This window comes from Hyperoodon ampullatus (genome assembly GCF_949752795.1).
Source record: "Hyperoodon ampullatus genome assembly, chromosome: 10".
Lineage (NCBI taxonomy): Eukaryota > Metazoa > Chordata > Mammalia > Artiodactyla > Ziphiidae > Hyperoodon > Hyperoodon ampullatus.
In genome coordinates, this window is record NC_136923.1 from 49,741,077 (window position 1) to 49,765,573 (window position 24,497).

At 45.0% G+C, this 24,497-nt stretch overlaps 1 protein-coding gene and 1 pseudogene across 2 annotated transcripts in view; one reads left to right on the forward strand and one right to left on the reverse strand.

Annotated features, from left to right (window-relative positions):
* Positions 1-11,653, reverse strand: part of DCLK3 (doublecortin like kinase 3) — a gene marked incomplete at both ends in the record, with an annotated part of 45,741 nt that extends 34,088 nt beyond the window's left edge. Inside the window, one exon of the mRNA XM_079712555.1 lies at positions 11,572-11,653. Within this exon, the coding sequence (XP_079568681.1) occupies positions 11,572-11,653 (82 nt within the window). The remainder of the gene's footprint in view (positions 1-11,571) is intronic.
* Positions 11,654-16,077: 4,424 nt separating this feature from the next.
* Positions 16,078-18,206, forward strand: LOC307059039 (transportin-1-like; annotated as a pseudogene). Its single transcript has one exon. The product of its transcript is annotated as a transportin-1-like (transcript).
* Positions 18,207-24,497: the final 6,291 nt, after the last annotated feature.

The following is a 24,497-nucleotide window of genomic DNA, read 5'->3' on the forward strand; positions in this document are numbered from 1 at the left end:
TCACCCCTCATTATCAGATGCTTATCTGAGGGGCAGGCACAGAGCTCCACTATGCATTATTGGGACTTCCCTGGCAGTCCAGTGGTTAGGACTCTGCACTGTCACTGCCAAGGGCTCAGGCTCAATCCCTGGTCGGGGAACTAAGACCTCACATGCTGTGTGGTGTGGGAAAAAACAAAAAACAAAACGCTGCCATTATTGTAAGGACAGAGGAGGCAAAGAGCTTGTGGATTCTTTAGAAAGTGGTTTTTAAACGATTTTGACTTCTTGGTAAGACAACCTCCACGTACAACGTATAATTAAATAGCAAGCGAGTAAAACAATTTAAGAGGAAATGTTACAAAAATATACATGGTTTTCATTCATATTCAGAAGTGACACATTTGGAAAACACTGGGGCTGCTCATGTAAAATAATAATAAAGGAACATGACGAATAATTTTGAGCCAATAAATAAGACAACTTAATGAAATGGATGGATCCCAAGAAAGATACATATTATCAAAGTTCACTCAAGAAGAAATAAATACCCTAAGTATCTGAGGTTTAGATAACATCAGGCTGAGGAAGAACTTTACATAAATATTTAAGGCATGGTCATTACATGATTGATTGGATTTACTGGTGAATTGCTTACGTGGAAATATGCATCCTTTGTAAACAAAAGTAATGCCATGGATCCAATCTAAGAAAGATGCAAAGGAGGATGTTAAGAAGGACCCGTGTGTTGGACGCAAAGGCTGTGTGGGTGAAAATCTTTGCGTGTTCGATCTGAAAGGGCTGGTAGCCCAACACCCTCAATTTTTAGATACAACTGCTGACCAGAGAGAGTAAGCAATTAGCCCAAGGCCACACGGCTAGTTAGTAAGAACTGAAAGAATTCTTCCACAGATCCTGAATCTTTTGGAGCAATGGTTCAGACAGGTTTGGGGGAGTCATTTGTAACCATGGAATAAAGCAAAGCTCACGGGATCATCCAGAGGAAATAGAGCCGGACTCAGACTCATCAACAGGCAACAATACCTACGCAAAGCAGCCTCACTTTAGCTTTACTCCAATTATTAAGCCATCCAGCATCCCAACTTGGTAAAATAAAGTCACCCAGTGTTCCTGCAGCTGGCAATAAACAAGTGAGCTTGTCCCTGATGTCCCTGTAGACAGGATGATCTAAAAAAACAACTCCCTGAAGTGAATTAAGATTCCAAACAAAGAAGAGTGATGTTAGGGGAAAGTAGATTAAGGTACAAACTTTTCTTCCTTTAGGGAATTAAAACTGGGTTTGGTTTTCCTCTCATTGGAAAGTAGGGGAAATCACAGTGCCAAGACCCTGATGGCATCCAACAGGTTCCGTAAAGCTCTACCAGTGGCCTCAATATCCACCCTGAGTGCCAGAGCCAAGGGGGGCCTCTCCTACACCTCTGCTGGCAGAGTACCTGGTGGTCCTCACTGCCATGGGAGCCTGCACGGCCACCACCAGCCCCACCTCCCAGGATGGCTACAAAGACCATAGCAAGATGACAGGCAGAAGGTCACCTGCATAGAGTAAGCATTCAGTCCCTCGTGGTTAAATCAGATTGACAACGGCGGCACCAAGGCTACAGCTCTTCTATTAAGAAGCCAATCTCAGTGCGCAGAAACTTAGGTGGTTCACTTAAACAGACCGACTGCTGCATCTAGGCTTTTTTGCGGCCATGGCTCACGGGCCCAGCCGCTCCGCGGCATGTGGGATCTTCCCGGACTGGGGCACGAACCCGTGTCCCCCGCATCGGCAGGCGGACTCTCAACCACTGCGCCACCAGGGAAGCCCTGCATCTAGGCTTTTTGAGAGCATCATTTACAAATATTTCCACAAAGACTGCTGCCTTCCGAGCCTTGATAGGGGTAGACCTTGGCAGTTCTGGCTTCTCTAGCTGTGGTTAAGCTTCTTCAGGATCCCCTGCAATGCTATCTCTTGGCGTTTGCCCAAAAATATACGATTTGCAGGGGTGGAGTCTACTAAGTAAATGGGCCTTGCTTGGCAAGATTCCAAACACCCAGCCCTGATGCCAGGCATGTGTGGTAGACCGTCCATAAACAGGTATTGCATGAATGAACCCAGTAAATCCATAAGTCATGTGCAGGAAAACAGCCTTGCAGTTGAGTTCACAATCCTCAGAATGTGCCGGGTGATCAAATCCTGTACTCAGGATTTTTCAGCTGTTTCTGCCCCCAGTAGCTTTCTATCGAAAGCTACTCAGTCATCAACACACTATGGGGTCAGCACAGTCATGGACCCTGCAGGTGCCCACCCAGATGCTCTTACCAGGGGGCAGCTGCCACTCACCAGCTCTTACGACTGATGACAACAGGAAGGGTACAAAAGACGGGCTCCTTAGCCCACGGTAAGACCAGCTCCTTGGTGCAGTGCAAGCCCCAGAACTCCCAGCTGAGACCACATCCTTGCTTAGCTGCGTCTCCTGCTCACCTCGCTCCCCTACCCCCTTCTCCTGCCAGCCCTCCCCCCGAAATCACATGCACAAGAATCCCAATCTCAAGTTCTGTTTCTAGGGAACACAGACCCACACCACTGCCCCAAATTATGAGAGGTCTTTATATTTTATTATTTTATTTTATTTTATTTTATTTTGGTGGGGGGCCACGCTGAGAGGCATGTGGGATCCTCGTTTCCCCAACCAGGGATGGAACCCTCACCCCCTGCATTCAAAGCACAGAGTCCTAACTACTAGACCGCCAGGGAAGTCCCAAGAGGTCTTTAAATTTAAAAAAAAGAATGAACACTAAGTGTTTTGTGTTTCGTGGCATTTTCCGAATGCGTAAGTAGAAGGCATTCCTTCTCTTGTGTTTCATTAAAAACAAAAGGCAATTAATTACCCAGAGATGCCTGGAGTGTCTTCAAGCTATTTCTTTCACACACCGTTCTTATCTTTGTTCAGGTCTGCGATGGATCTAATATCATTTCTCCAAGAAGCCTTCAACCCACTCTCAATATGTATGAATATGTATATGTAACACGTATGAAGACCCTCAACTGGCTCCACCTCCCTTCTTCACTCATCTTGCTTCTTCTTCATGGAAACTTACCACCATTGGTGTTACAACATTTGCTTTTGCTCTACAACATTTACAGATGCTTTAATCTGTCTCCCCAGCTCTCTAGGTCTGTTCTGATACAATAGCCATCAGCTACATGTGGCTATTTTCAATTTAAATTGAAATTAATAAAAATTGCTGTGCCTACCACAGTGGCATATAGTAGACACTCAATAAATATATGTGAGCCAAAAGAAAGGGTACAAATGAACTTATTTACAAAACCGAAGTAGAGTCACGGATGTGGAAAACAAACTATGGTTACCAGGGGATGGGGGGGAGGGATAAATTGGGAGATTGGGATTGACATATACACACGACTATATATAAAACAGATGACTAATAAGAACCTGCTGTATAGCACAGGGAACTCTATTCAATACTGTGTGATGGCCTGTATGGGAAAAGAATGTAAAAAAAAAAAAGAGTGGATAGATGTATAACTGATTCACTTTGCTGTACACCTGAAACTAACACAACATTGTAAATCAACTATACTCCAATAAAAATTATAAATTAATTAATTAATTAATTAATTAATTAATTAATTAATAAAGGTAAGTGAAAGAACGGTTCCTGGTGATCATCTGTGATTTCCTAATATCTAATTTTGTAAATTTTTACACTTTTTATACTTTATCAGAACAGGATGGAGAAATGAAGGATGGGCTAACTTAAGTGTTGGCACCCCACAGGGACAGGGCTGATGCTATGTGTCAGGTAGGTGCCTCAACTGATAAATGCCAAGAAGCTCAGTGACTACCATAATAAAAGGTTCTTGTTCCTATGAAATCTCATGTGGACTAAGCAGCCTTCCTCCATAGCACATCCTCCTGGGTTGCCGCAGTGGTGGGAGAGACAATGGCAGTGCCTGCTTTCATGAGAAGTGACACACAGCACTTCCACCCGTAGTCTAGTGGCCCCAACCAACCCAAAGGTCTTGGGTTCGACTCTCCCCAAAGCAGAGGCTGGGGAAAGGATTTGGGTTTATTGGGGAGTTGATCCTGGGATGTACTGGAGGAGGCGAAAGAAATGAGGCAGTACAGCAGCATGAATGAGCAGGTTACTGCTGTGAGCAACCTGGACTCAGCTCTGCTGGGAACCTCTGGGGAGAACAGTAGAGCATGCCCAAGGGTTGGCCCACCAGCGGGGCAAGGAAACTGTGATATGTATCCACCCATTCCCCTCCATCAGTGGTTCAGGGCTGCTTCTAGGAGCACTAACTGCCCAGAACTTCTGGCTTTCCCCAAGAATGGTCCAACCATGCCCCTGCAACCAGAGAAAGCCCTCCAGTCGGATTGCAGTGCATTGTAGGGGAAACATCAGAACGAGGACTGTGGGCAGGGACTTATAGCATCTGCTAAAGAAGGGAAGCATGTGGATATCTGGAGAGCACCAGCTGTCTCTATATAAAGACCCAAGCTCCAGAGGATTCTGGTTGTAGCCAATCCGAAACCAACACAGCATGTGAATGAAACTGAACAACCAGCTTCATCCAACCCATTCCTGGAAAGACACTCCTAAAACCAAGGCTATTATTGCTGGGAGATTTGCTCATCCAATCGGCCCTGAGGTCCAAAGATGCTCCTTGAAGGGTGCCCTGGACTAGTTTGTGGGTGTGGAGATGGCTGTTAGGAAAAATGCTCCACAAGTTTGGGGGGATTCCAAGCCTGTTCACAAGTAGTATGTGGTCTCTGGGGGTGACCGGTAAGCACTTGCTTACAAACCATTTATCACAAGTTCCAAAGAGACGGAGCAGAGGAAGGGCACATGTATCCCTGGAGGGCCTGAGAGGTGCTGCCATGAAGGTGATGCCTACGAAGAGGCCAAGAGACAAGTGGAAATTTGTCAGGCATGAGGACAGGCAGGATGGGAGCCACTTCCAGCAGCTTGGTCCCGTTGGTGTGTTAGGTTAGTAATTCACACAAAGAGGAAATACCAAGCTACCTTTTAAATTGATTACTGCTGAAAACTTTCATTAACACAAGATTTCACTCTAACCGCCAGAGATTTGTTTCTGTGACATTTTTACTTGTGTGTTTGGGTGGCCTCGTGTTTTCTGCCCTCTGCTTCAACAAAGTGCAGTTTCCATACTTCTTGTTATGTTATTACCTAGAGACCATTTAACTGGCAGCACTCCTGCTCTCTCCTCAGAGAATTTTGAGCTTCTCTGTCCAAAAACACAGAGTGGAAAGTGAATCGTTGGTGCTCTTAAAAACGAAGGCAGGGGGCTTCTCTGGTGGCGCAGTGGTTGAGAGTCCGCCTGCCGATGCAGGGGACGCGGGTTCGTGCCCCGGTCCGGGAAGATCCCACATGCCATGGAGCGGCTGGGCCCGTGAGCCATGGCCACTGAGCCTGCGCGTCCGGAGCCTGTGCTCCGCAACAGGAGAGGCCACAACAGTGAGAGGCCCGTGTATCGCAAACAAACAAACAAACAAAAAACAAGGCAGATCACTAAGCTCACATGATATGGGATGACAGCTTCAATCTCAAAACCATCCCCAATTTTTCAAATGTTTTTCACTTTCCTCAGACATACAGAAGACAAAAAAAGTGTGTGATTAATTAGGCAAAGTGTTGCCAGAGCCCTCTCCCATGGGTCAGAAGCAGAGACAGGCTAACTCAGAGCATCTGAATGAACCCTAACTAAATGTCCTGGCTAGGAAAAACAGATACCCCAAGATGCAACAGCTCCTCGGAAACTGGTTCAGGAGGGCTCAAGTCAGTTAGCAAAGGTGGGATGGTGGATATGGCTGAACAAAGCTCTGCCCTAAAGCTCATCTGTTCTTCCCGTGGATGCGTGTGGTGCTCCCTCTCCTCCCCCTGGGCAGCGGCACCATCAACCCTGTCCCCTGCCCCCCCCCAACCAAGAGTCAGCTGGGACTCCCATTCCCTTCCTTCACTGCCCACATCCAGTCAATCTCCACTCCAAGTCCTGGAGATTCCATTTACTTTTTTTTTTTTTTTGGGCCACGCCACATGGCTCACGGGATCTTAGTTCCCCTACCAGGGATTGAACCTGGGCCCTCAGCAGTGGAAGTGCCAAGTACTAACCACTGGGCCGCCAGGGAACTCCCTCTACTTCCTAAATGTCTCTCAAATCTGACACCTCCTCTCCATTCTCTTAACTACTTGCTGCTTGAATGCCCCCTCCTCCACCATGACGTCGGACCTGAACCATCTGTCTCTGGCTTTTCTTCCTACCCCTCACCTACCCACACACCTGGACAAAGTGAGGTCTCTAAACCATAAAGTGGGTCATCTTTCCCCTGCCCCAACTAAACACTCCAGTGGGTTTCCACCTGTTTCTCAAATTCTGGGGGATCCTCAGACATATCTGGGGGTTCACAAGTTCTCCAAAATTATTTTTTGTTTAACTTTGTGCTTTCACTTTAATGAGCATCTTTTTTTTTTTTTTTTTTTTTCGGTACGCCGGCCTCTCACTGCTGTGGCCTCTCTCGTTGCGGAGCACAGGCTCCGGACACGCAGGCTCAGCGGCCATGGCTCACGGGCCCAGCCGCTCCGCGGCATGTGGCATCTTCCCGGACCGGGGCACGAACCCGTGTCCCCTGCATCGGCAGGCGGACTCCCAACCACTGCGCCACCAGGGAAGCCCAATAAGCATCTTTTTAATAGAATATCAATAGAAACATATTCTGGAACATCCAAATGAGCATGTTATGACCAAGTGCTGCCACATAATTCCACTGTGTGTATTCCTGCATTTATGGTATAGTTGGCAATAAGAAATATGATTATTATTATTATTTTAATTGCCATAGGCTAATGAGAAAACAAGTCAGACTTAATACAGACAAAGGAAACTGATGAGAAAATTGAGCCATCATATAACCTATGTGGTACGGCACACAGCCTCCCATAAGAATGGAACAACTGTTTTTAGACCCAGAAACAGTGATTTGGTTTTAGCAAGAATGACTTCATCCATCACATTAAATTCATGCAGTTAATCTGAATTTACTCGATTTGTAGCTGTGTTGATATTTTGTTCATATATTTGTTTTGGTTTTATGGTCATATGAGAGCTCTAAATATAAAGTGCTTAGACATATTTGAATTGCACTATAATAAAAATAATTTAAGCCACCACTAGATGCTATAAGATTTCTTTTTCCTTTAAATAAATTCACATATTACTCCCATTTGAGAAACTCGGGCTTTCAGAATGAGGTTTAAGCTACAAAACAAGGCATACGTAGGAGAGACAGTGACATTCTCTGAACTTTCATCCACACACCCCTCATTGTTTCCCAGCCCCCTCACCAATGGTTCTGGCCAATGGGCTGTGGCATAAGCAACGATGCATCAGCTCTAGGCTGAAACACAGAAGAGCCAGAGAGCAACTCTCCCACGATCTCTTCCTGCACTGGTGACCACATAGGCCAATTTTTCCAAATGGTGTGGCTGCAAGATGGGAAAGCTCTGTCAGCTTGGCCCTCCACTGACCTATGAAGGACACATAGTGGAAGTGGGAAGTAACTGTTGTTGTGTGAAGCTACTAGATGATGAAGTTGATTTGTTACTGCAGCAGAGCTTAGCCTATCCTGACTAATACATCTTCAGGAACAGCAATCTGCCTCACTGACCAAGCCCTTCCCACCATACTCCAGGCTGCAAACAACTTTTAGTTCAATGACTTGAACACATCAAGTTGTTTCATGGCACCACCTTACATTTGCACATGCTTCTCCTTAATCCTAGAATGCCATTCCCCACACTCTTCTGCCCTCTTCCCTATCCTGCCATTGTGATTCATCCTTCAAAACCTAGTTCAGATATAATTACCACCAGGACATTTTCCTCCCTTTTCCAACCCTCTTCCCCCCTTCACCATTACCCATTAACTCTACAGAATGCTTATCTTGCCATGTGATAATTACATGTTTACATGCCTGTCCCTACCCTACCTCCAAACACACTGTGGCAGGGTCAGTGGCTTATTCATCTCCACACTATCAAGACCAGCATGCAGCAGAAGTAGGCAGCATTTGGCCATTTGGCCAGGAAGAGCTTCCTCCAGGGGGCTGGTCCTAAGGCACTGGAAGAAAGTTAAGTTAGATCCATCACGCCCCTGGAGGAAACACCTGACTCAACAGCAACAAGTCCAGTGAGTCTCAGCTGTCTCTGCCCCAGTCCCAGGCCAGACACGCCAAGGAATCCTGAACCCACCCCATCATCTCCCCAAACACATTGCTCTTCAGCCCCCAGGAAGGACTCAGACTTTACCTGGGGCGGTGGGGTTGGGGGACGAGGGGAGCAGCATAGGGCCTTGTACTCAAAGTGTGGTCCACACTTAAGACCTGAGGAGCTAGTGAGAAAAGCAGAACCTCAGGTTCCATCCTGACTCCTGGGTCAGAATCCACATTTTAGCAAGATCCCCAAATGATTCATATGCCCAATAACATTTGAGAGGCACTGGCCCAAGGCACCCAAACAGAATTGCTCCAACCTGAAAGGTAACTTTAATAACAATACTTTTATACGCTGATGTATGCAATTATATCTCAATAAAACTGGAAGAAGAAAAAAACTCATGAAAAAAATAACAATACTTTCTCTTTGTTATAATATCTGAAAAGTGCTTTACATCAGTGGTCTCCAGCCTTTTTGGCACCAGGGACCAGTTTCATGGAAGACAAGACGGGGGGGGGATGGTTCAGGCAGCAATGCGAGCGATGGGGAGCAATGGGGAGCGGCAGATGAAGCTTTGCTTGCCCGGCCCACCACTCACCTCCTGCTGTGCGGCCCGGTTCCTAACAGGCCATGGACCAGCCTTTTCAAAGAACTCCCCCACATACGAATCTTCAAAAGGGGCTCTGTGTTACCACCAGATGGTTTAGGCATTAACAGGAGGCTACCAAAGGAAAAAGTGGGAAACTCTGGGTACCAGATACAATAGCCCCCTGGATGCAAGGAAAGGAAACATCATCAGGCAAGAGCCTCTGACTAACGAAGCCCGTCCAAGCCCCTCACAATGACCCCATGTCAAGGCAGAGGCCCCCTGGAAGGCCAGGCTGGTGGAGACACACCCACCCTCCCTGGAGTCTGTGGTATTGTGGTTCCACTGATCAAGACAGCCCTTTCTTTCCCTTTATTGTCTTTAGAAAGAAGCTAAGACATTTAATCAGCTCCACGTGTAACCAGAGAAAACCAACACACCTGCCTGAAATATTCAAATATTTAGGAAAACATAGGAGGGAAATTTCCCTTGAACTGGTTAAAAGGGGGATGAGAGAAGCCAAGAGTGAGATCTTGGGACAATGAAGCAACTCTCCATTTTGTTTTGCTTTTCTGACCATTACACCCAAGCACCATGCCACCCATTGGGCACCGCCAAAGGCACCCAGATGAGAAGTTAATGGCCTGGGCACAGGGCTCCATCTGCTAGGAGGCACCTTGTGAAAATTCACACCAAGGCACTCTGCAGGCTAGCGCAGGCTACCCAGTGCTGATGATACAGCCCTACTCTAGAAATGTTTGATTGGGTTCCCTAGAATCAGATCCTGAGATAGGAATCCCTAGGAAAGTGTTTTATTGGGAAGTATTCCTAGGAAGAAACTGGTAGGGGAGTGAAGAAGTGAGTCCAGAAAGAGAAGCAAGCCCAGCAATGACCCCTGGAGATCAATGTGACACCACTCCACAGTGGATTTCTACAGACAGAGTATGTCACACCTGGCTGTGTCCCAATCAAGGGCAAGGCAGCGAGACTATATACACTCCGGCACCCATCAGGCATTGGTTAGGGGCTGCCCCCAGGGGAGACGGCAACTCCCAGGCCCGCCTTGCTCTCAGCTCCTTCAGACCAAGCAGACTCCAGCAGCCCCAACAAAGATGGTCATCCTCCAACGAAGGGGAGGGGCTGGCGGCTGGGAGTGAAAGCACCCAGGGTACCAGCGTGCACAAAGGGCTCTGAGGGGACACTGTGTCACACTGAAGTACCTGTGACAGTCCAGGGTCCAGTATTCCTTTCTCCAAGTTTTGCCCAAAGCCTGACCATGATAACGCTGACTCCATCTCAGCTATTCTGCGGCCTCACGGGGTTCTCACATTTCTTTGAGTTCACCATTAATGTACCTGGCTCAAAGACCTTTCAGACCTTCATGGAATGAGTTACAGGGCACCTTTCAGATATCGTTTTCTGCCTCTCTGTTCTTTTTCCAGGGAAGCATTTTCTGGCACCACCCAAAACAATCCAAATATTAAACTGAAATGCTTTTATGAAGTTGGGCTGCCAGGCAAACCCAACATCCTTTTCCTTTTTATCTTTCTTCCTGGGGCCCCTGTTTCTTGCTACCTTGCCCCTTAAGGATAAGCACAATGCTTGGCTACTACTCTAGATGCCCCATTCATTGTGATTGTGATTGTCAGCTCAACACTAGCCAACAGATCACCGCTGTGAGCAGTGACATGGACTAACTTCACAGCTCCTAACACAACCATAAAGGCCCAGGACCACTTAATGCCAAGACAATCAGGAAGGAAGGACCCAGCTTCAAGTTGACAGCTGTCGTCTTGGACAACACAGCAAGTAAATGAAAGGAGATGGAATCCACAGGGAAGGGGGTAAGACAGAGGAAGAACTAATGTTGGAAATGAATAACAGCAGAGTTCTCTCCACAACTTCTCCTCACCCCCGACTCCCAGCAGGCGGATACCCCGAAAAGGTGTCTCCAGACGCCTCTGCCCAGCCCTGCACAGTCTTCTCCCCACCTCACAACACCTCGCCCCCAGAGCCAGACGCCCAAGGCAGTATAAATGCTGTCCTGTATTTGAAATTATTGATGGGATATTTCATGAACTCATTTTCTTTTTTCTGTTCATGCCCAAATGCTCTGCCTCTAGCCTTTTCCTCTATAGTCTTTAGTTCTTCTGTGTGTTTCTTTATCTAGTTCTAAGGAGAATTTCCTTTCCTTTAGCTGGGTCACAAGAGCTGTGGAAACCTGGGTTCAAATCCCAGCTTGGTCGCTATTAAGCCATGTGAGCTTGGGAACCTCCGTTTTCTCATCTGACAAATGGGGATAAATCCATCTTCCTTAAAGGTCTGTGGAGAGGATGGATGAAATGAGGTCAACTCTAGGTAAAGCACCTGACATGCCGACATGCTCAATAAAGCCCGGCTCCCTCGCGGGCGCCTTCCCTCTCCCACAGCCCCACCGCACCTCCCAGGATGCCCCCGCGTTTCCCTGGCTGACCCCTCTGGACAGCGAGGGACAGGAACCCAGATCGGGACAACGTTAACCCCGACCCCAAGCAGGCGAGTTTCAGCTGGTGTGGCCACACACACACACACACACACACACACACACACACACGCACCGCGCTTGCTCCGGGCACCCCCGCGGGACCGGCACTGAGGCCCCACAGCGCACGGAGCGGGCTCTCGAGTCGGGAAGACAGAAGGGCTCCCCCTACCCCGGCGGCGGCCCCGACCTGGTGGGCGCCAGAGCCCATGGCACTTACCCGGGGCGGGTCGAGCGGGGCAGCTGGGGGCGGGTCGTGCGGGGGGCGGCGGCGGGCGCGGGGCGGGCGCGGCGGCGGGCATGGCTCGGAGGCCCGGGAGCTAGGCGCGGGTCTTGGAGGCGCGGTGCCGCGGCTCGACGGCGGGGCGGGCGCGGCGTGAGCGGCGAGGAACCCGCTCCGCCCTCTCTCCTCGTTCCCTCCCGACGCCCGCCCCGCGCCGCGCAGCGCCGGGCAACAGCCACAGGGAACGTCTCTGGGGGCGCCGGCTTAGCAACCGCGAGCCGCTCAGCCTCTCTCCCCGCACCCGCACCCGCCCCTCCCTGCTCCGCGCGCCGAGCCGGGCGCTGCAGGTGGGCGGGGCCCGCTTTGAACTTGCTCCCGCACCCCCAGTCTTCTCCAGGGAGCGCCCGAGGTGGCCCTCGGGGACCCCTCCGCAGCCCGCCTCTCTCCGCTCGCAGGGCGTGCCCTAGAGCCAGGCGTGGTCGGGCTTTGAAACTGAGCCTCGCCCACGTTCTCTGTGGGTGGCGGACCAAAGGCGTCCCCAGGACCCGGGCAGTCCTCGCCCCTCCTGGTCGTTCAGAGACCAGGCTTCCCTCACTGATCCCTTCCTCCTACGCCATCCCCGCTACGCTCACACATTGACCCTGCAGCCGTCCTATATCCTGCTTGCCCCATAGATTCAGAGAACTGCTCACACGCCGTCCACACCCGTGACCTCAAAGATACAGCCTGCAAACCTCCCTCCAGCCTCACGTCTTCCTGGTACCATCTAAAAGCTGCTCAATTGCCCTTGCGTTGTTTTACCCCTTCCAAGCCCACCACATATCTAATCCTCCCACTTGCAGATAGATCCCCCATGTCTGCAGTCACAATCCCATCTCCTCAAAGACTGGCTCCCAGGCCCCTCCTGGGAGAGATGATTAATGCTGGGAAGACCATGCCCATGTAGGGGAGCAGAATTTGCCACCCCAAACGATGTCTCTTTGGGATATTATTTTAAGCTGGTTATTTTCTGAGAAACAGCAGACATGGGAAAAACTCTGAAAACCAAGTAGGAGTTACCCCTGTGTAAGAAACATTTACATCGTAAAGGAAATCTCCGTTTATTAGGTGTCTCCTTCACTGTACCTGGAAGAGGAGAAGAACCAAATCTCTCAAAATTCTTTTTTTTTTCTTTCATTTCTAAGTCTTTCCTGAGTATTGTCACCTCGTTTCTGAGTTTTTATTTTTTTATTATTATATGAAACATATATTGTTATTTCTCAACATTTTTAAAAGGCCTTGATATAGAGCAAGTATTATTTTCCAAAATTATTTGAGCACACAGTTATATTAATGTATCATGAAGAAATGGTTCTATAGAAGGAATAAAAGAGAGTTCATGTGCAAGAACTAAGGAAAGGTATTTAAAGACATTTTTTTTTCCCTTTGGTCCACTCTGCGAGGCTTGTGGGATCTTAGATGAGCCCCAGAACTCAACAGTGAAAGCACGGAGTCCTAACCACTGGACCATCAGGGAATTCCCTAGAAATTCTAATCAATGGAGAAAGCAATGACAAATCTGCATCACAACCTTCCCCTTGTTTACTGTGCTTTTCATGGTAACCTCTACACCCTCAAGATCCTCTTTTGTCTTTAGTTGAGGATGGTGTTTAAGGTGAGGGCTTCAGCCATTTGGAAAGTTACTCAAGTTTTTCTGGGGCTCTCTCATGTATACATGTTATTAAACTTAGCTTGATTTTTCTCCTGTTAGTCTGTCTCATGTCAATTCTGAGACCAGCCAGAAGATCCTAGAAGGTAGAGGAAAATTTGTTTCTCCCCAGCATCCACATCCCCACATGGCCACTGACATGATTACAGCAATGGTCTTGATGTTGCCTTGATCCATCAGGTCACAGAGTGGCCTTGTCTGATGTTGGTGTTTTGTGAAATTGTTCACGTTCCGCAGAACACTAAGACTGAGGCCAGATCTGCTCCCGTATGTCAGGGTCTGTCTTTCTCTTCCTCACACGTAACAAGAAGTCTAGGAGAAGGCTATTCCACGCTGGTTCAGCATCTCAGGGGTAACCTTAGGTATAAATCTCTTTCCAGGCTTCCACATGGCCCCCTTCAACATATTGCCTTTTTCCCTCAGACTCAAGACTGTTGCCTCAGGGTCACAAAATGGCTGCAACAAACTCTGGAAGCCATTGTGTGCAAAGGAACTTCTGCTTCCAGCTGGTTGGATGGCCAGACAACCCAAAGTGATCATCAAGGACCATTTTCAGCAATCCAGTTCACCAACAGTGAACAAAATGACAAAGGACCTGCCTCCCAGTCGCTCCCCTCTAGTAAGGGGAGGCAGGTAATGAAATAGCAAGTATGGTGATAAATGACATGGAGAAAACAAAGGAAGGAGAAGGGAATAGGGAGTGGGGACTGTTGTTATTTTAAGTTGGGCAGACAGGAAAGGCCTCACTGACAAGGTGACATTTGAGCAAAAGCCTGAAGGAAGAAACTATTTGGAAATTTCTCTTGGAGGTAAGTGCCCCTCAGCTACTTAAATATTTCCTTTTTAGAAACCATTGGAGCTACTCTTCCTGGCCCTATGATTTAGGAGTAAACAAAAGTTTTAAAAACTGAGTTTTAGGGAAAGGTTTAACTCTCATGGAGGAGAATTCAGATGACTTGTATTTTCTTTCTTGAAAAGCAGCAGTTCAGAAATGTTTAATTACTGGCTAGATAATCATTTATATGTTCATTATATATACGCATTAAACATACAAGGAACAACTTAGTTCAAGTTATCAGATTACCTCCCAGCAGTGAGGGATAAACATGATACATTTTTTTTTTTTTTTTTTTTTTTTTTTTTTGGCCACACCATGCAGCGTGTGGATTCTTAGTTCCCCGACCAGGGATTGAACCCATGCCCCCTACAGTGGAAGTGTGGAGTCTTAACCACTGGACTGCCAGGGAAGTCCCTAAACATGATACATCTTCTCGAACACTGGAAGAAAATGCTAGTTACCTACTCCTATTCTCCCTTTCTGACCTAGTAACAGACCCCAATTTTAAGCTGACCACACTGCGACCTAGAATAAAGAATAGATTTTCTAGCCTCCCTTTGTTACCGAACCAAACTAGGGTCTGCTCACCCAACATGCAGCAAAGACAATCTACTGACACCAGATTGTGATGAAGGAAAGTACAGTGTTTATTGCAGGACACCACACAAGGAGAACGGGCAGCTCATGATCAAAAGACCTGAACACCTCCATGGCTTTTAGGGAAGGGTTTTCAAAGGCAACATTTGGGATGAGGGTTGCAGCTCGTGGACTTTCTTCTGATTAGTTGGTGGTAAGGTAACAGGGTGATTTTTCAGGAATCTTAATCATCAACCTTCTGGTTCCAACCCATCTGGGGTCTACTTGCTTGAGGTCAGCATGTAGTCACCATCCTCCATCTGGGTAGTTGGTCTCAGTTTCTGCAGAACAATTTAAAGATATGCGTCGGTTCCTTGTGCTTGGTGGCCACGGCGGCAACAGCAGCAGACACTGGCAGCCCAGCTGCTAGGATCAGTTCCCCTGGGTTTCACCATCCCAGACTTCCTTCAGGGTGCCCCAGGCAGCAAACCAAGATGGAGTATGAGTGGAAACCTGATGAGCAAGGGCTTTAGCAGATCCTGCAGCTGCTGAAGGAGTCCCAGTCCCCCGACACCACCATCCAGAGAACCATTCTAGAAACTGGAACAACTCAATCAATATCCAGACTTTAACAACTACCTGATTTTTGTTCTTACAAAATTAAAATCTGAAGATGAACCCACAAGATCATTGAGTGGTCTCATATTGAAGAATAACGTGAAAGCACACTTTCTGTATTTCCCAAATGGTATAACAGACTTTATTAAGACTGAATGTTTAAACAATATTGGTGACTCCTCTCCTCTGATTAGAGCTACTGTAGGCATTTTGATTACAACTATAGCCTCCAAGGGAGAACTGCAGAATTGGCCTGACCTCCTACCAAAACTCTGTAGCCTGCTGGATTATGAAGATTACAACACTTGTGAGGGAGCATTTGGTGCCCTTCTTTGTGAAGATTCGTGAAGATTCTGCTGAGATTTTATTTTTTTTTAATTTTTTATTAGTTTCTGCTTTATAACAAAGTGAATCAGTCATACATATACATCTGTTCCCACATCCCTTCCCTCTTGCGTCTCCCTCCCTCCCACCCTCCCTATCCCACCCCTCCAGGCGGTCACAAAGCACCGAGCTGATCTCCCTGTGCTATGTGGCTGCTTCCCACTATCTATCTACCTTACGTTTGGTAGTGTATATATGTCCATGCCTCTCTTTTGCTTTGTCACAGCTTACCCTTCCCCCTCCCCATATCCTCAAGTCCATTCTCAGTAGGTCTGTGTCTTTATTCCTGTTTTACCCCTAGGTTCTTCATGACATTTTTTTTCTTAAATTCCATATATATGTGTTATCTGCTGAGATTTTAGATAGTGATGTTTTAGATCGTCCTCTCGACATCATGATTCCTAAATTTTTACAGTTCTTCAAGCACAGTAGTCCAAAAATAAGGCCTCATGTTGTTGCATGTGTCAATCAGTTTATCATCAGTAGAACTCAAGCTCTGATGTTGCACTTTGATTCCTTTATTAAGAATCTCTTTGCATTGGCTGGTGATGAAGAACCAGAGGTACAGAAAACTGTGTGCCGGGCACTTGGGATATTGCTTGAAGTTTGAATGGATCACCTGCCTCCTCACATGCATAATATAGTTGAGTACATGCTACAGAGGCCCCAAGATCAAGGTGAAAATGTGGTTTTAGAAGCCTGCGAATTTTGGCTTACTTTGGCTGAGCAACCAATATGCAAAGATGTACTCATAAGGCATCTTCCTAAGTTGATTCCTGTGTTAGTGAATGGCATGAAGTACTCAGATATAGATATTATCCTACTTAAGGGTGATGTTGAAGAAGATGAAACAATTCCTGATAGTGAACGGGATACAAGGCCACGTTTTCATCGATCAAGGACAGTGGCTCAGCAGCATGACAAAGATGGAATTGAAGAGGAAGATGATGATGATGAAATTGATGATGATGATACAATTTCTGACTGGAATCTAAGAAAATGTTCTGCGGCTGCCCGAGATGTTCTTGCAAATGTGTATCGTGATGAGCTTTTGCCACACATTTTGCCCCTTTTGAAAGAATTACTTTTTCATCATGAATGGGTTGTTAAAGAATCAGGCATCTTGGTTTTAGGAGCAATTGCTGAAGGTTGCATGCTGGGCATGATTCCATACTGACCTGAGCTCATTCCTCACCTTATTCAGTGCCTCTCTGATAAAAAGGCTCTTGTGTGTTTCATAACGTGCTGGACTCTTAGCCGCTATGCACACGGGGTAGTCAGCCAGCCCTCAGACACGTACCTGAAGCCATTAATGACAGAGCTGCTAAAGTGTATCCTGGATAGCAACAAGAGAGTACAAGAAGCTGCCTGCAGTGCCTTTGCTACCCTGGAAGAGGAGGCTTGTACAGAAAGTGTTCCTCACCTTGCTTATATACTTGATACCTTGGTCTTTGCATTTAGTAAATACCAGCATAAAAACCTGCTCATTCTTTATGATGCCATAGGAACGTTAGCAGATTCAGAAGGACGTCACTTAAACAAACCTGAATATATTCAGATGCTAATGCCTCCACTGATCCAGAAATGGAACATGTTAAAGGATGAAGATAAAGATCTCTCCCTTTTACTTGAGTGCCTATCTTCAGTTGCCACAGCCCTGCAGTCTGGCTTCCTTCCATACTGTGAACCTGTGTATCAGCATCGTGTAAACCTAGTACAGAAGACTCTTGCACAAGCAATGCTGAACAATGCTCAACGAGATCAGTATGAGGCTCCAGATAAAGATTTTATGATAGTGGCTCTTGATTTACTCAGTGGCCTGGCTGAAGGACTTGGAGGCAACATTGAACAGCTAGTAGCCCGAAGTAACATTCTAACACTAATATGTCAGTGCATGCAGGATAAAATGCCAGAGGTTAGACAGAATTCCTTCACCCTGTTAGGTGACCTGACAAAAGCTTGCTTTCAGCATGTTAAGCCTTGTATAGCTGATTTCATGCCAATATTGGGAACCTACCTAAATCCAGAGTTCATTTCAGTCTGCAATAATGCCATATGGGCAACTGGAGCAATCTCCATTCAAATGGGTATAGAGATGCAGCCTTATATTCCTATGGTGTTGCACCAGTTTTGCACCAGACCCAACACACCAAAGACGGTCGTCTTGGTTACGTTTGTCCTCAAGAGGTGGCCCCCATGCTACAGCAGTTTATAAGACCTTGGTGCACCTCTCTGAGAAACATAAGGGACAATGAGGAAAAGGATTCAGCATTTTGTGGGATTTGTACCATGATCAGTGTGAATCCCAGTGGAGTAATCCAAGATTTTATATTTTTTTGTGATGTTGTTGCATCATGGATTAATCCAAAAGATGATCTGCAAGACATGTTCTGTAAGAAGATCCTTCATGGATTTAAAAATCAAGTTGGGGATGAAAATTGGAGGTGTTTCTCTGACCAGTTTCCACTTCCCTTAAAAGAGTGTCTTGCAGCTTTTTATGGTGTTTAATCTCATACACTTATGCTGCAGTCCCATAATTAGGGGTCCTTCAGTCTTGGAGACTATGAGGGAGCCTCTGCACCCAGGGAAGATGTTACCCTTTACAGGGAGGAAGGGTAAACCAGTAGGGAATACAGTACAATCCCAGCCCTACTGGGAGGGGCTGGAGGGAGGTGTTGCCGTCACTGTATTAAGTCGCTGTTGGGAAACGTTTTAACATCTGGAGCCTTTGTGGGTGGAAATCTGTCTCCAATTACAACGCTGCACTAGATGTGAAGAGGCAAAAAAAAAAAAAAAAAAAAGAAAAAGTTATTCAATCTACTCACAAAACAATACATCCTGGAATATTATGGGGAATTGTACCAAAACAAGAACCGTATAAATGATGCATAGGGATGAGAAAGAGGAAAAAATCTATAGCACAATAAAGGAAACCTAAGAATGGGGATTAGAAAACAGTAAAGTTTTTTTTTTTTAATTTAAAGGTTTTTATAAAATTTCCCACATGATGGGGACTTGTTTTTGCATACTGATGAAGAACTACACAAATGAAAGCTAATAAGAGTTAAAATCAGCTTGCCTACCCATAGTAGAAGTAGGTTCTTGGAAGTTACAATTTAAGGTACCCCAAAAAGCTAGAAATAAAACAAAACAAATTTAAACAATGAAGCACCCTGTGAAATGCCAAATGAGTCACTCCTTTTACCTCTGTGGGATGGGCAGGGAGGGAGGAATAAATGGGGTTGGACATATCAAACTAAAGATTGACATCTTGACTTTGCATTAAGACATTAATGTAGTGGATATAATTTGATGGTTGTACTTCATTAGATTTAATTTCTCGGCCAAGAGGTCATTTTTAAAGTGCAGTTTAAGGTTCAAGCATGCATTCTGGCTCACAGTGATTGAAAGTACTTTAAATTAGTGGGAAAGTAGCATGCTTGCATCACATAGAGTGAGATTGCTATCCAGTTACCTCTGTTGCGCCAGTTTGTGTTGCAGTTTACCAATTCAATATAGCCCTGCATTTAAAATTCCTTTTTAAGATTTGTGGATTTTATTTTTATTAAGAATACAGATATAAAGTACTGTAGTTTACAGCTAGGCCTTGAAATATCTTTTTAGGATCTGTTAGGAATAAGATTGATATTGTATTGCGTGTAACCTGCACAATGTGGAAAGCTGATAAACCTGTGCAAAATCTTTGCCTCTGTGCTGTCAGTGTGATGTGCTTTCTGCATGGCTATATACTACTAGTGATTTTATCAAAACTTCTAAAACTTAAATTACATGGTAAAGGATCTGTAAGAGGCTGCATAAATGTTAGTTGGCACATAAACACAATTGTAGAAGTTGAAGACATGATTGCTATATTTCAATGTTTATTCCCACTCAACATATTGCCTTCTAAGCTTTCTTTTTTTGTTCAAAGCATGATCTTAAAGATATGTTTAAGTTAATGGATGTAATGCAGGGTTCCTACACTGTACTAGCACATGTTGGTGGCCCTCTGTGCCCTAGATATATGTACACAGGGTGCAAGTAAAAAGCTACAGAGTGAAAGTTGGTTTGGATCCTCTTCATTTCATTTGTTTAGCTTTTCTGTTATTTTTCTCTACTTACATGTATTCCTGTGAATAAATCATTGTTAAGTTAAAAAAAAAAAACAGATATGCGTCAGATTGTTATATATATTCCTTGAGGAAGAACCCGGGCTCTGTTTTATCATTGAATTATTGTTTAAGCTATCCTTACTTTTCTTGCTTGACTGCTTTTCCTTTGTTTCTGCATTCCCTCACGTCCCTAATTAGTAACTGCTTGAGTCCACTTTGGAACTCAGGAAAAGCCTAGGAGACTAAAGCGTTTTTCTGCAAACAAGAAACAGGGGACCCAGGGGACTTTTGTATCTGGAAAGGGCCCACAGGGACCTGCTCAGTGTTACCCTCCCCCACCTTTTCTTTAATACTCCTCCATCCTGAGGGGTACAGGGGCGGGAGAAGAAAGGGAATAAAGCTTTGGATAGAAACTTAGCAGGGGAACTCCATTTTAGGGGGACGCAGTTTCACTGTCTACCTCTCAGCCCTCACCTCCTGCCAGTCCTCCGGGGATGCTCTGGGCTCCAGCTAGTGCAAATTCCTTGCTTTGTCTCGGGCAGCATCTGTTTCCATCCACTGCTCCATCTGCCCCTGTGCAGCCCTTACTCAGTCATCATCTCCTCACCCTAAGTAAACTGCCAATGCATGATTCAAGCCCTAACTCCCTACCAGCAGGAAGATAGGAAAGTAGGGTGTTTGAAATGGCTGCATCGTGGTCAATCTGGTTTCCCTCCCGTACTGACAAGTGACCCAGTCAGTGGCACATTCCATTCAGCCGGTGATTCCTATCGAAATTGAAGTCAGTCAGAATGCCTCCGTTGGCTTCAGCAGACTCATCCCATTTGACCCAAGTCCACTCACTCCAGTAGACTTCTTTCAACAAGGAAGTCAGGGAATTCCCTGGTGGTCCAGTGGTTAGGACTCAGCGCTTTCACTGCTTTCAGCTGCTGGGGCCCAGGTTTGAACCCTGATCAGGGAACTAAGATCCCGCAAGCCGAGCGGCATGGCCAAAAAAACAAAAATCAAGGAAGAAGTCGAAACTCTTGCCTAAGATAAAATGAAGGATTTCCTGTGGAGGACATTGATGCATACGATCACTCTTCTCACTCTGGTTCAGATAACTGTGTGTCAGCTGTGTGTAGACATGATTTCAGGAATATATCAAAGATACAATACCACTTTTTCTGGATACAAGCCTCTGCTTTTAAACGAATCAGTTTATTTCCGATGTCTGCTAAACTTACCATCTGGGCCCTTCCGATGCCCAAGAATATGGCACTCGGTGCGGTAAAAAGCAAGATGCAGATAATTGTTTCTGTATTATAGCAATAAAAACAAACTCATTTGCAAAACTACTAAATGATCTTCAAATGTGGAATGGTAATAAAAGGCAAGTCCGAAATATTCTCCAGCCCTTACAGTATAGTAGCAGATTCAGGGCAAGATTTCAAGTATCATAGGACATGACATTCTCAGAACACTGCCTATAATTAGGCATAAAAGCTAGAAAAATTGGGCTTAAGTCTGAAAAAGATAGACTGTAGTACAAAAATATGTGTAATCTCTCTTGAATTACCAGACTTGCCTTCAAAAAAAAGAAGAGATAATAAGTAAATGATATCCAGTCCTAAGATTCCAGAATAAAACACATAGACACACAAAGTTAAAGCTGTACATATACACAAACATGTTTGCAAAATGTGATGTATGGTTCATGCCTATGTATGGGCCACACTGAAACTGAGAATGTTATAAAGAAATTCCTCAGTTAGGGCTCAAATTCTCTTACATAAAAATTTTAAATAAATATATTAGTGATTCAGTTGGCCTCAAATAAATTCTTCCTGTTTGTCTTAGTATCATATAAAGGATAGAAGTTCACCTTGGATATAAGTGCTGTCCTCAAAGATAAACAGAAACAAAGTAGACAGACCTTTCCTGATTCTTATATTTAGCTGAAAGTTGCTGCTGTGGGACAGGGGTCTGCAGACTATACAGACAGTGCAGCCAAATCTGGCTTGGTGCTGTGTAAATAAAGATTTATTGGAATACAACCATGACTATTCATCTACATATTGTCTATGCTGCTTTTGAATAGTTGTGGCAGAGACCATATGACCCACAAAGCTAAAACTATTTATTATCTGGTCCTTTACAGAGAAGTTTGCAGGCCACTGCTGTTGTGTCAGCACATTCTGTGTTCTGTCTTTGGCTGAAATGGAGAAGTGCAAGCCACCAAATTTTACTCCCTTATGTGTTGAATAATGATGAGAACTTTTTTGGAAAAAAATTAAAGTTTCTCATTCTCAGGTTCGCGACAGTCATTTTGCTTTAATCTAACCCTTTTGGCGTCCAACCCACTTGGTAGATTTAGCTCCTTCTCTGAATATTCTTAAAATCTCTACCAAGTGGAGAAGCCCAGTATGGGAAGAGAGATGAACATTTCTGAACCATCTATCAGGAGCTTCCACAGAGGGACTCCTCTTTTAAAACCCAGAACTCTGTGAGATGGGGTCATTTTTGCCATTCTTCTGAGGCTGTCTCCTGTTTTTAAACACTTGAGAAAGCCGAGAATCAGAGAGCTTAAGAAACTCAGCCAAGGTCACACAATAGCATAATAATATGCAGAGGCAGAATTGGAATCCAGGTCTGTCTGATTCCAATGCACATGCTCCTTCCACCATACCTTGCTGCCTGATCAATGTATTCATTTATTCACTCAGTGAATAATCACTGAGCACTTTGGGGGTATCTGCTATGTTCAGTCATTATGTCAGACCCCGAGGACACAAAGATCACGAAAAGCAATGAAGAGGAATTGACCAGGGTTACATTTCAAATAAGATTGATGTGACCTCCCACAGGTCAGAATCCCCTCAATCCATAATTTAATTAAAAAATTAAGAGTATCCATATCCTTATGAAAGATAGTTCCATGATTATATCTTCCTAAAAGATGTAGTGTTGACTAGTTAGATTGTAACCCTGAAGTATAAGCATAATATATAGACTGTTGACATCATATCAGAGAAGTTGCCTGGCTCATGAATTAAAGCAATTTCTCAAACCAATTTAGTTTTTAAAAATCTAGATTACCTTTGAATTTCTATTAACCACAATACCAGACTTAATTCTGGTGTCCTGTTGGCATGGTACCCACTAGACAGTGATGACATACATAGTCACTATTCCCTAGTCTCTAACTTGGGTGTCTTTATTTCTTCAATGTAGTCTTGGGCAATTTTTTTTGGTCTAATGCTGAAGATATTGGAAGTTCATTTTACAATCTTGACAGAGCATCTTTAATTTACAACAGCTGCTCTGGTTACTTAAGTGATGATTATATTATTTCTTTCCACTGAATCTTCATAGCTGTATGAAGCCTTTCATAGAATCCTCAAAGTGGTAAAAAAAAAAAAGTATTATACACATTGCAACTCTAAATAGTGTTTTATATATAAATAGTGAAGATTCCAGTAGAAACAGCAAATGTGAATCTGTGCTGGAACAAGTGACTGGTATGTGGTTTCACACAGTCAGAAAGGTTGTTTGTTTTAAAAAAGCAAGTAGGATGGGAATTCCCTGGCAATCCGGTGGTTAGGACTCGGCGCTTTCACTGCTGAGGGTCCGGGTTCAATCCCTGGTTGGGGAACTGAGACCCTGCAAGCCAGGTAGTGCAGCCAAAAAATAAAATAAAATTTAAATAAATAAGCAAGTAGGAGGCTCAACAGTGAATATGTGAAATCTGATCATCACTGCATCAGCAATCTACTGACCCCTAATGCTCAAGAGCTGTCTATCTTGAAACTGTCAAACAGTTGGCAGGAAGTTATCTATACATTTGTTATTCTCAAACTAAGCACAGTGACAGGACCACAGTTACAGGTAAACCAAATCCTCCCCACTCACCCCAGAATAAGTCACATATTCCAGTGTGAAACTGACCAATTATTAATTAATGGCTGAAAAAAAGACTAAGGCTCTTGTGCAACACTCCACTTTGAACTCCTTACAGCAAAAACAGGAGTAAATATCTTGTAAAATCAACCACAGTAGTCAGGACAAAATTATTCCTAGAGACAAAGAAGAGACGGTTATTGGCAAAATTCCTTACCAAATGACAGCATAGGAAGTCTCGTAAAATTGGTGGGACATACAAGAGGAAGGAGCAGCCTGTATTGTGTGTGTGTGCATGATAGAAGTTTCTTCAACTTAGATTGGGACAAAACACTGCAAAATGTAATCTAACTGTTGACACAAGTGTGGCACATACACAAGGGAGAAGCGCTCAATGACTTTCATGGAGCAGGAGGAGAGATTGTTTGGGCAGCTCTGTTGTAAACTAGAAAACAAGTGTTGGGTCGGGGTTAATGGAGCATCAGCCACACCTGAAGCAAAAAAGAGTATTTCTGTACAGTTCAGGGCCTGCTGCTGCAGGCCAGTCCATACACAGCTTTATTGACAGAGGTCAGGCAGTGGTCATCAACATGCCATCTGGTCGGGGTATCATGTCAGGTGAGCCACTGAAAATCACAAGCATGATCAAATCACAGCGACTTAGCCTCTGCCCTCTCGGCATGCTGTGAGAAGAAATCGGCAACAAGAATCTGTTTTGCATGATTTATATGAAACATACTCAAGTATGATAGCAGTCAAGAAGAGGTGTGCTTCCATTAAATTATGGAGAGGAGGATGAGGTTATAAT